The sequence below is a fragment of the Aythya ferina genome, assembly GCF_964211825.1.
Source record: "Aythya ferina genome assembly, chromosome: 9".
Lineage (NCBI taxonomy): Eukaryota > Metazoa > Chordata > Aves > Anseriformes > Anatidae > Aythya > Aythya ferina.
Window position 1 is genome coordinate 26,119,643 of NC_140305.1, and position 13,153 is coordinate 26,132,795.

Sequence of the window (13,153 nt, forward strand, 5' to 3'; positions counted from 1 at the left end):
TGAAGGATGAAGGATGAAGGATGAAGGATGAAGGATGAAGGATGAAGGATAATGGATGAAGGATGCTGGATGAAACCTGCAGTGCCACTCAGCCGCCCTCCTACTAGCCGATGGGGAGGCCTCGCCACGATGCTCCACGTGCAGGTGGCCGTGGCTCTGCTGGCATCACATACCACATCCCACGAGCTGCTAAGGAGCACAGCAAGTCATGGGAAGTGGCTCTGAGTTACCAAACCATTCTCTGAACCAAAGCAGTGCTTGACATGAGGTACGGTTGACACCTGCAGAAGCGCGCAGTCCTCGGGAAGTAGCTGTTCTCCCCTGGAAATAAATTTAGTTTGCTTATAAAAAGTCAGATGTTGTTTAATCACTTCTTTAAAGTGATGGTGAGATTTAGTAAAATAACAGTTGAGACCATAAATATCGAATACAGTTGAAGGAAACGCACAGGGCAGAGAACTGTAAGTAATCTTTAAATCACAGCTCTACCCAGGGACACATCCATCCACGCTGTCACAGCTCACGCAGGAGGGAGGTTTTGCCCTTTATCAAGATAACCATATTTCATGGAAATGACATGCTATTTTGCAGGGAATTATGATTCATTTGACTGTGCTAACAGTGTGTTTTGCATAGTCGCCTCTCTCCCCATCTTTCAATTCATATACATTATTTATAAAGAAACAGCAATACTTTCTTCCACGGTTTAATACTTTTTCCTGAAAGAAATCCTATACATAATCTAGGTATGTTATTAAACATGAAAAATGTACAAGAGTGAGTCTGTCACTGTCATCTTTTGTTGCCCCCAATTAGTTCTGGTATAACCCTTTTAGCTTCAAGAGAAACCAGCTTATAACTTGTCTGTCAAGACTGACTTTTTTTTTTTTACATAATGTGTAATATCCGGGGCAACCGATGTCATAATTACCAAAATGATTACCCTATCAGTCAGCAGCTCATTTGGCCAGAAGACCTTTACATCTATTTGCTGATTATGTACTTTCTGAAGCTAAGACAAATGATACTAATAAATACTAGTTATCTGGCTATAAGGGCAAACAAATATTGAAGGACTTGGTATGCATTGGACTAGCTCAATATAAATCTAGGAGCTGTCAAAAAATGGAGACCTAACATGAATTAAATAATATTAGACTAAATTTTCAATTTTTTCTTTTTTAGTCTACTATTTAGAATGTTAGTATAAAAATAAAAATTAAAAAATCATCTGTTGATTGAGACTCAGTTACTTCCACCTTTCTTATTCCTTTCTCAAAGGAAATCTTCATTGTAGGATCAGCGAGAAACAACAGAATAGATTACAATGAAGCTAACAGAAACTCCTGATTTCAGGTAGCTGAATCTCACCCATGAGCAGATCATAAGACCTGTATTTATCTGTCTCCATCACGCAGGGCGCAGTGAGACGTGTTCATAAAAACATAACTCACCGAGTTTACAGCAGCGCAATCAAAGCAGACAAATTCACACAGGAACGAGCAGGAAGGGAACTTACTAAGTCAAAGGGAGACAGTTTCAGAGCAGAGCACATTTTTAAGTGCTCAGCATTTTAGGCTCCTACGCTATTATGATTTGGTTGAGTCCGTGTACCTACGTAGACTTACATTAGAAGCCACTTGAGATTAGCATATTGCTGGGAGATGAGATACACTGATGAATCAGGTACCTCGTCATTTTGCAGATCGATAAGTCCTGACAAACCTATAAGATTTCCACTCCTCGCTGGCTGTGCTGATATCAGGTTTCTTCTCCAAAATGGATGCAATAAAAACGCAGTTTTCTCTGAGCACACACGGAAACAGCGGCAGACAGGGGGTGGTTCCCCGGACCCCCAGACAATTTTACAACGTAAAAAGCATTCTTGAATTCTAGAGCAGGATGGTCATCTAAGTGTGGGTCAGTGTTCAAACTTGTTCACAGACTGTAACCTTTGGGCTCCGTGACCAATGGGTGCATTACTCAGTGTTCCACCCACAGGCTTGGCACTGAATATTACACCATCATAAACACTGTTTGCATATTATCAAGTTGGTAAAAGCCAGAGTGTATTTGTACAGAGCTTTTACTTATTTTTCATAGCGCAAAGCTGCTGCTTCCACTTCCTCTTCCTTACTCTTCGCGCTTCATCTCACGGAGGAGGGAAAAAGTCTTACTGAAAAACTTGGCTGCCCAGAAGACAGCGAATACCACCTGTAAAGGCTTCAGACAGGATAACGCGGCGCAGATGGGCCTCCAGAGCACCAAACACTGCAAAGTCAAACAAGCTAATATACTGATGTTAGGACTTGATTCTGCTGGGAAATCTACGCTGTTGTACAAGTTCAAGTATAATGAAGATTTTCTAACAATTCCAACAATTGGCTTTAATGTTGATATGATTGAAACCGGCAGAGATTTTACGTTGACAATTTGGGATGTTGGAGGACAACAAAAAATGCGACAGCTTTGGTGCAACTTCCTGGAAAACACAGAAGGAATCCTGTATGTCGTGGACAGCTCTGATAAGCAACGTCTAGAAGAATCAAAGAAAGAATTTGAACTCATTTTAAAGAACGAATCTATAAAAAATGTACCAGTTGTCGTGCTAGCAAACAAGCAGGATTTGCCTGGAGCTTTAAATGCTGAGGAAATAACCAGGAGATTCCACGTGAAGAAGCACTGCTGTGACAGAAATTGGTACGTACAACCCTGTTGTGCAATCACAGGAGAAGGTTTGTCAGAAGCTCTCCAAAGACTAACCGTGTTTGCAAAAAACTACATCAAATCAAAGGAGTTTTCTACAAGTTTTAAGGAAAATGAAAAACTGTAAGAATTTCTGTCGTCAGATTTTGATGAACATTACTCAAAGTATTTTGTGGGACAGACTAAAGTATTTTTTCTGGAGAACTGTTATAAGTAACTATGTATTTATAAAGAACTTTGACAAGTTTAAATTATACTGTTTTACCTGCAGATATTTCTGAGATACGACTGTGTATTATTTTATTAGTGGTAGTATACTCGGGATTACTCAGCTTAGAAGTGTGTGTTGAATGATAAAAAAGGCAGAGTTGACCATCTGAATTTTTGCAATTGGAAACAAAATAGATGAGCAGCTCTTGAAATATCTACATCAAATATTTTGTCAAAAAGTAAAATAGCCAAGTGGTTCATTCAGCAAGAAAAGCATGACATAAAATGTCATTTTGTAATAAGTGCCCTGTGGACATGTTTCTCATGTAAAAATATAGTTGGGTTAGAGTTTAAACTCTTAGTTATGTATAAAAGAACCTAAGAATCTGAAGTATTTGTTTGGATATTATTCCATTCCGGAACCAATTACTATGAATAGATTTTAACGAACAGGATCTGCTCCTCATCAGGCCACAGACGAGTGAGATCCCTGCCGTGTGTAAGGTGTGGGTCTGATGTCACCGCTACCCGTTTCCATGTTTGGATTTGTTCCTGCACTGCTGCTTTGCTGCCTGTAGCCAGCAGCGGAGCTATGGAAGTCAGCACAGCATCAGCGCTGCAAAACGATGGTTATTTATGTCCCACTGCTCGCAGGGATCCTGGTGGTGGGGCGGAATGGAGGGACAGGCTGCTTGGTCAGTTTTTACAGATCTTGGTGCATCCTGTCCTGCCTGTACTGAAGCCACTTTAAATTTTGTTACTGATAAATTTAGTTTTGTTTAAATCTGACACAGGAAGTGGCACAAAACTACAATTTCTACTACTCCAGTTTGGAGAGAAAAATTTTAAATGCAACTTCCGTTGAGATTTACTTGTTCATGGCGGAGTGAATTAGTATTCTGAATGCCATTAAAGCAACAATGGATTGTTAACTGGAAGATTAATTGAACGGTATCAACCATGAGAAGTTTAAATGCTAAGGCAGAGAAGTTAATAGACCTTGTTCTTCTAAAAGCAAGAGAAAAAGGCCATCTAATTATTGGTTATACGGTCCCAGAAAATCCAGCCCTTTTATTTTCGCCTTTGTGAGCAATGTCTGCAGAGGTAGCATGCTCCACTGGTTAGGATGTTTGCTTAGATGGTTGGATTTCTTTTCCCATACATGTGTCGTCATCCCTGACCATGAGCAAGTCATTCAGTCCCCCTGTGCCTTGGCAGAATGAACTTCCCAGTTAGGCTCTTCAAAAAAGTTGTGGCAAAGGTCAGCTCGTGTGCCTCTCTCCTGCGACAAAATGACCATGTCGAGCAATTCACGTGAGAAGAATTAGTCCTTACTGACAAACAAGCAGGAATTTCAAGTTACAGAAGGGTGAAGCAGCAAGAAAAGCACCAGACATACCCTATTGTCTCATGCATACATTATTCAAAGCCAAGAAGTCATCAGGTGAATTTGCTGTAACAGTGAACAAAGGAAGCTTTCCCAACAGAAGCTGTTATTAATACTGACAGTAATTACTGTGGGCTAAATCCTGAGTCATGTTGAGCCTACGTTTCTAAAAGGGGAGCAAGTATTTAGACTTGTCATTGCTTGGTCTGAAGATTTATGGTCAATATAAAATATCATCTTCTTGCCCAAAAAAGGTTTTGAAAAAGTCCGCAACAATGGTAATGTTCTTTTTCCAAATCCGTCAGTTCAGTGATAAAAAATGTGTTGTTTCAGAACAAGAAATTTAGGAACATTTGCATGTGTGTGGTACATTTAATTCTCCCACTAGTTTAATCTAATCATGTGTCTATTATAAATCTGAGTCTAGTTCACTGGCCTCAGGACTTCCTCAGGGAGAAATACTCCTTGAGAGACTTAATGAGTGCACCGGGGTCTCTAATTAGACAAGAAGCAAGTTCTGAATGGAGAAACAACACATAGACCAGCTGATAGAGCAAGAATAGAGAATAAGCTTTCAGGCAAACAGTTGCTTCTTCAGGTTATCAAAGTAGATGAAACAATGCTCGCATTGATTTGAAGAAAATCTTATACATTACACCCTGAAGGAAATGGACTCTATTCCATTCACTCTACAGAATAACAAGAATTTAAAATTTGTTTTTTTTTCTATGAGCTTTGCTAAAGAAGAGAAACCGTGGCCATTTTATCTGCCCATGGAGTCCCCTACCTTTCTGAATAATTTTTAAGCCTTAAATATCAATCAGCTGGGACAGAGAGAAGGATTCTCAAAGGACTACATGACTGAGAGTTTAATTTAAAAAATCAGTGAGATAGAGAAAAGTGACCACACTGGTGCCCTCGGTGAAGGCAAGGCTGATAAGGTACAAGAGACTAATCTCTGTGGGATAAATGTTCCATTTTAGCCGCAGGAGAGCCAACAAGAGCACATAAATCCACAGAGCCCAGACTTAATTAGTTCGTCTGCTCCTGGAGCTAGCTGGTCTTTTCCTGTACTGTGTGAGTAAAGAGCGTACCTGGGGGCTTCTTTAGGATGAGGAGTTAGTGGATAGTTACTCCACTGTTTCAAATTTCCTTCCTGCACCTGGAGCAAAGCACCTCCCTGAATATCCAGCACATTTGGTGTAAAGGTCCTTGGGAAGTTTTATGACATGGATAGGGAGGTGCAGAGGAAGTGCAACTCCTGTCTGAGCTGTGCAGGAATACAGAGCAGAGCACAGCTGTGTGCGCTTGGCAGCCAGTGTGGCACGTTGCCCTGGCCCACGACCAGGCGGGCTCCTGCTGAATGAAGGTCAGTTGTCAGAGGCAGGGAGCAGGACCCCCCCGTGCCACTGAACGCAGCATCTGTGCCTGCTGCCCTTGTGCATATACTCACGCCAGGGCACTGTTTTGTCCCTGCTGGAAGCCTGGAAATTGTTTGATATCTGATCCCATCCCACATTACACGGTGCAATCAATAGCAAGGAAGTTATCAAGGCATTTCGCTGCTTCATCCTGCTATGGAGAGCTTTAGATCCTTTGACTGCTTAGCTGAAAAATAAAATGTTCCCTGTAATGGAACAGGACTGGAAAGGGGATATCGTGTCTGAAGCTGTTATTTCTTACACAAAGTTGGCTGTAACTGTTTGTTTCTGTTGACAGAACAACCATCCCTGAATAAATAAATGGATTGTGAAACACAGTGGGCAGGGGCTGTGAATCCTGAGGCATGTTGTATCCTGCCCCTCTCGAGAAGTTTATCCACTGGGCCATGTTTGGGTGTGACAATTTCAAAGTTAACAAATCCAGAGTATCAGGAATCACCCTTTTGACCATTCATTGATAAGATGACCGAGGTATAAAACTACAACACGCTTTCTGAGTTTTGGAACAGCTGTCACAGAGCTGATTGAACATAATTCCAATAGGATTAAATGCTGTTTTAAGGGAAGGCAGGGAACAGCATAAGAAACCACCACAAATTTGGATAGTAACATGCCCTCCTCCTTTGCCTGGGAGACCACTCTCCCAGTAACTGAATACTCTGCAGAATCCAAGGGGAGTGTCATGTAGAAGGAACGCAGGACAAGGCTTTTTCAGTGTCAGGTAATGCAAGCTTCTAGAGCTGGTCGAGTTACTCCAAACACCTCTGTTTCTATCTCCTCCTCATTTCCAAGAAGTTAACTGAAACAACCAAAGGAAAGACTTTCAAATATCAAATATTAGTTCTAAGCCTAGTGTGTAGAAAAACAATATTTAAAAGCACCATATGCATAGTCAACTGCTTGAAGTAGGCTTTCTTGCCAAAGTGCATGTCCCATGCAGAGTTCTGTGCTGCTGCAATTAGACTTCTTGCAATTATAATTAGCTCAAGTATTCCAGGCATAAGGATTCTGGACATGTATCTCCTCAGATCACACAATAGATTATTTAAGTCTCTGTAATTCAGGATGTAAATTCTTGAGGGTGGAGACCCTACTTAAACAGCACATACCAAGCTGCAGGTAAAATTTGCAATGATAAATTCATGAACCAGTAGCAATTACACACACACCTTATTTTGAATGCATACGATTTTAACAAATCGTGCTTTATCTTGCGTTTCAGTTTCTACAGTATTCAAACTGTGATGATGTTCTTGAACCACTCGTACTGGTTCCCAGTTTGCAATGCAATCGTACCACATCTGGAGCTAAGTTGGGCTGCCATCAAGGCACCTCCCCTCACCTGTCTCCTCTGTGTCCCCTTGCCAGTGACACTTGCAGGTCTTTGCACAGCTGATATTTTCTCACTTTCCGTGTTCTTCAGCAGCTATCAGAATGGTGATGACAGTTTTTGTGGTCTTTTTATTAGATTTTCATCGAGCGTTTTTGTGCTTGCTCTCATGCTGCTCCTTGTACTTAGAAACAATAAACCAAGCACGTTTACAAAATTGCTTCATTGTTTTCTTCCAGGTCCTTCCTTAAAGCACTCCTTTCCCATGATGTATGCAAAAACCCTGACAATAGCTCTTACACTTTTATGATAAGGCTGTGGCCCATATTTTTTGGAGGCTGTTCTTTTTATTATTTCCTTGTACTCCTTATTTTATTCATTCATTCCCTTTTAGCCTTAGAATATGCTTTCTTTGGTCCAAAGATCATCTTTTTGTTGTGCCTCACTGATGAGAAGAGTTTCTGGACCATATACTACTGCTACAAGTAGCCCAAATCTTGTGGAACACTGGCTAAAATACGTAATTTTGTGAGTTTAAATAAATCATCTAGCTCTAAAACCTGAGCCTTTCCTTTTTAGCAAATATAGTTGGAGAATGCAGCAACAACTTCATTGATCCAAAGAAAAGCTAATCTCCCTAACAACTGCGCTTGGCTGTTAAAGGGTAACTGTGCCTTAATCAATCGTTTTCAGTTACTTTATCTAAGGCATACATGTTAATCATTAAAGAAAGCCAGTCTTGCAGCCTTCTCTTAACTGATTCATAATTCTGAAATGGTCTAATTTTGTTTAGGACCGTCATAGATTCACGCTCAAATCTCTCTTTTCATTTTGATACAAAGCGAAATGGAAAGGCATTGTGTAAACAGCGAAACGGCTCTCTGAGAAATGAATGTTAACTCTCCTTATCGGCTGGGTCTCATGCCCGGTGCTCCACCGCTGGCTACTATCATTGCACGTATCCGCAGCACAATGCAATGGCTTTTCACTGAATTCACGTGTTTTTTCCTTTGTTAAGGCTTTACAATGAAAGGTTCAACGTACCTAAAATGTATACAGCTGTTCACAATACAAATGCTTATGTATTCATCAGTTATTTATACACGCTGCACACCGGCATGAGCGCATACAAATACAGCTTGAATTATTCTATTTTATCTCCTAATCTAAGAAGGTGAAATAAAATAAGAAATAATTTTCTACAGAGAAAGTATACAAAAAGTTGAGTAGGAGAGGAAGTGAAAAAAGATAAGCTGAAGAACACAATGGAAAAGGATAGAGAAAAGAAAAATTGGTGAGAAAACTTCCCATTCTGCTCTTGTAACAAGTATGTTAAGAAGCCTTTTCTTATTTTTTTTCTTATTTTCTTATTTTAAAATAAACATTTAATGGAGGCAAGCATTCCTACTTTTGTTCATACATATAACTACACGAGTATTCTCTCTGAACATATATTACATGCAAAAGACAATTTTTTCATAGATTTTAGTGACATTAGGCCCCAAAGATAATGTCACCTTAGAGAAAATGTTATACATGTCAACTCCCTATAGCAACCACAAACAATATTAATCTTGAATATGAATAATTAAAATATGTAACATCTTATTAAAAACAAATGTGGAAATGAAATATAGTAGTTAAAATTTGTTTTTCCATATAACCTACGTAAGAAAACATTCATGTTTCTCAGCTATCACCTGCTCACTCAGGGCTATACTCTCAGCCCTTCCTTTTTTAAAATTAAGATTTTCCAATGAGTCATTTTGTTCATTAACCATTTAAAATAATAATTTATTGTCTCTGCTAATAGGTAAATAGGTATCCACTTCTCTTTCTCATGTGCTACTAAAAAGTCCCTGTTGAGTATTAGGTGAAACCCAAGCCAAATACTGGAAATTCTTATCTAAACTGAGTAATATTGTAAAAGTACTTGCATAAAGTTTAGTATTTCTGCACTGAGACATCTTGTGGCACATAAGACATACTGCAGTTAATAAAAATGAAACTGATTGTAAATTCTAATGGCAACAACCTGATCTTGAGATCTCTCTGTTTTGAGATGTTCAAGTCACAGATCTGTACCTCACTTTTTCAACCCAAAGTGCCCAATTACAACATTGATCAGACATTTTCAGGCATGACGTATTTACAACCCAATGGTGACAATTTCTTAAATTCTAATTTCTGCACTCTAGGAAATACCCACATTTCCTTCCACACTAAGATGAATGTTTCAAAGCTACAGCACTTTGGGGAACAGAAACTTCACAACAGCAAGTGATGTCCAAACTACTGTTTTCTCAAAGAAGTGTGTCAAAACAGAGAAATGCATTTACTTTAATATTTATCTGATGCAAAAAATGCCAGTTTGTCCCTTAATATGTAAGTATTCCAATTAAACTTGAAACTCTATAGACTCAAATGTTCAAAAACTTTTGTCAAAAGATTTCTCTAAAGATAAATTAATTTGAGGAAATTATTTTTGACAATTATCTCATGAACAAGTCTTATTATTCTGTTCTTTTCTACTTCAATCTTTCATTTAAAAAAAAAAAAAAAGCCAAAAGTTTTTGAGATGAACTATAGTTAAATCAGTATTTGTAGCTTTTCCCATAAACTTGTTTAGCCAATAAATGCAAATAGTATCACACACTGAAAGAATACCTCAATGTGAAAAAGGTACCGCAGCAGTATAGCCTCTGACCTTAACTTTTTAGTTTTTTGGATCATCTCTTCATTTTGGAGTATTTTCAACCCACAGTACCTCCAGTTAACAGTACCACCAGCGAGGGAAAGGCTAGCACCCAGCTGCCAAAAGAACACCCTTGGAGAAAGGGAGACCCTCTGAATGTGATGATTTGCAGCAGTAACACAGGACCTTCCTTTATGTGCTTTTTCATTTGCTTTGGGGGGCTTGTTATTACCAACCTCACTAACCCAGCAGGCACAAAGATGTTGTATATTTTCCTGTAATTAAAAGTCCATTAAACATGTTAGCAATATAATTCATATATACAGCAAATTGTATTAAGTTTTTCATACTTGCTTCACTGGGTTCTGATTTATTTACAGCATATAAATGCTGAGAGGATTAAAAACAGTGTTTATATCTCATGGGAATCCCTTCTGCAATCTGTTCCATAGAAGAAATAGTGATTTCAAACCATGGATAGCTTACGATGTAATGAGCTAAGGCTAACAAAACAACAAGCCTGACATTTATTTGAAACATCTTTCAAAGTTACGGAGCATTGAAGGTAACTCTGGAAGAAACTCCATTTACTATTTGACTACTAAGCTGTTGGTATGTGGCACTGCATGTTAGTAACTTCAAGAGCACTCATCCCAACCCACTACCCCCTCCGACTGTACCAAACTTACCTCCCCAGAAAGAAATCTTGTCCCATCACGCTCACGGCTGTGCACCTACAAGCCCTGAACGGCTGTTGGGGTGGGTTCCAGGGGAGGCAGTGTCACCAGGGTGGGAATCACCCAGTCTTCCCATCCTTTTTCCATTTCTCAGTTGTAGTCTTTGGTTTACACTAAGGGGGAGAGAAATAGACAATATTCATTTAATATTCGATATGCATTACCCGGTAATATAGATGCCAAAGCTTAACAACCCATTAGTGTGCAACACATGCTCCTCATTAAAGTGTGCTCCTGTCCACAACAAGAGCATCAAAGGCAGGAACAATCAATAGGGGGTTGAGTGGATCTGAATGAAAACTCTCTCATTTCTAGGGGAAAGGTATTATGGGGGAACACGCACTGTACTGTAGAGGAGCCCACGGGAGGTAATTTGTCTGCAGACACCCTTGCTTCTCGTCCTAACTGGCTACTGTGAGGTTTTCCTTTTCCCTTCTTCTTTGCCTCTCTCTTTTTTTTTTTTTTTTAAGCAATTTTCACCATTAGAGTAAAATGTACACTGGCAGCTCTGTACTCAAATCCTCAGGCAGGTAAGTCTGCCTCAAAATCTTCTGTGCAACAGATGGGAGTGCAACCAGCTTTACATCAGTTTTCTGTCTCCTAGGTTGTGGGCAAGTATTACTCATAGTCTACTAAAATACTGCAAATACTGAAAAAAAAAAAAAATACTCTGTTGGCCACTACAGCATCTGGGACTGCCAGACTGCCATTCTCCCAGTCCCTTGTCACTCCTCAGCAGTTTCACTTCCTCTGCTTCCTTCTCTGTGCCAGCAGCATTATTCTCCAGCAGGAACTCAACAATATTCCACCCTATCTGTCTCACGGACTCTGAATACGATGGTGGAGAAAGGACAATAGTGACTCCTCAGCTTATTAGATTATAATGATGTGCTGCTAAATTGGAATTGCCATTAACCTTAAAATGAATTTTCGCATGAAGGAGGTAGTGATTTATAAGAGCCTTGGGTTACAGTTCGTACCTAAAAGGAAATTTTAATATAAAAAGAAGTAATGAACATTAAAAGAAAAGAGTTGATCTAGGTGATCTGACAGGTGTACAGTTCTTATAGGCACTAAAACTCTACATATTTCAGGAAAATTAGGTGGCCATTATCCCCCCTCCAAAAGAAAAGCTGAAACAGAAATATTACCCCTTATCAGACATCCGAAAATCAAGGAGAGATCAGTCTCAAGTCCTTATGAGAATGGGCCTCATTAGTGCTGCTGCTCAGAAGTACTCATTTTCTTCATTAGAGTTTAACAAAGAGAGATGCATAGTTAGTGTATTTTCACATCTCTACTCAACATCAATCCTTCAGCCTTCCGAAATTCCTAAGTCAGTTATGTATTCTAGCTTCCTTGCAAAATTAGCCTGACACACAGCATTGAAAATAGCAATCTGCATCTGGACATTTACATTTTTGCTGCATAAAAGAGGCATCTTGGATCCGATGCCATTTTATATGCTAAATTCTGCTCACTGGCACTGTTAACAGCCAGAAGTAAGGCAGCTTACAATTTAGATGCTCCCATAAGCGTCTCTCTCTCTGTGATCCTTTTAGTCACAGAATCATAGAATACCCCGAGTTGGAAGGGACCCACAAATGATCATTGACTCTAACTCCTGGCTCCACGCAGACCAGCCAAAACCCAAACCCTGTGTCTGAGAGCATTATCCAAATGCTTCCCATACTCCAGCAGGCTTAGTGCTGGGACCACTGCCCTGGGGAGCCTGGTCCAGTGCCCGAGTGCTTCACGTACAACGTGAAACTTATATTACCTAATAGTTCATACTGGTATTTATTTAGCTAACCATACTTTATATATTATTTTCTTAAAATACAGATCTGAGTATCACTCTTCCATCTGAAAGGCCAAGAAACTAAGGATATGAGGGCAAGTGACCTACTCTTGCTGCAGGCAGTCAGCCTTCAAGGGGAACAGAATTCAGAATGCTGAGGGTCCCGGTCCCGTGAGCAGGTATTAGGGACACTGAAACACCTCCTTTAGCCAACTGTTTCCTCACTTTTTATTCCAAATGAAATTTTCTTCCTTTGCACTCATTAGGAAATTGTTCTGTTTGAAAGGTAGAGCTGCTAAGACAAAGACAGGAAATGCAGCCCTGCAATCTGCTGATTCATGCTTGATTCCTGTTCTTTTTTGGCTGCTTGCAGCTGATGAATTTTGTGATCAACTCCAGCTCCAGCACCAAGAAACTTCGTTAGCAAGGGTCAATTTATAATCTGTAATTTTGTCTCCAAATAATCTGATCTAATGCATTAAAAGCTGAATGTATACAGGCAGAAATGTAGAAAAAAAATCACCGAGGTAAATCAAAAGTAATCCTCAAATAAAAGGTTATATTAAATACAAAGTTAAATTAGGTCAGAATAAATAAAATCAGACACAGGTTCGTGTACTATTTCAGAGATAGCTCTGAAACTCTGGACATAAATTTTAACACGACTGCCTGCTGCTTAGTGTTTGCAGTCATGTGGGAGCTCTAAGTTTATTTTCTAATCGCAAGAGCAGATGTTCAGCTGATGTGAATCAGCAAACTGCCACTGAAGCCAGAGGAACTACCTTTAATTTGTACCATCTGGGGATCTGTTTCGCAGGCTCTCTTTTGGAGGGAAAATAATATTG

At 39.6% G+C, this 13,153-nt stretch overlaps 1 protein-coding gene across 1 annotated transcript; it reads left to right on the forward strand.

The window, feature by feature from the left end:
- The first annotated feature begins 162 nt into the window (after positions 1 to 162).
- Positions 163 to 3,307, forward strand: ARL14 (ARF like GTPase 14). The gene is made up of 2 exons (XM_084529769.1): positions 163 to 268; positions 2,104 to 3,307. Exons 1-2 carry the CDS (start codon positions 264 to 266, stop codon positions 2,831 to 2,833), a joined length of 735 nt encoding a protein of 244 aa, XP_084385895.1. The 5' UTR covers positions 163 to 263; the 3' UTR covers positions 2,834 to 3,307.
- The last annotated feature ends 9,846 nt before the right edge of the window (positions 3,308 to 13,153 follow it).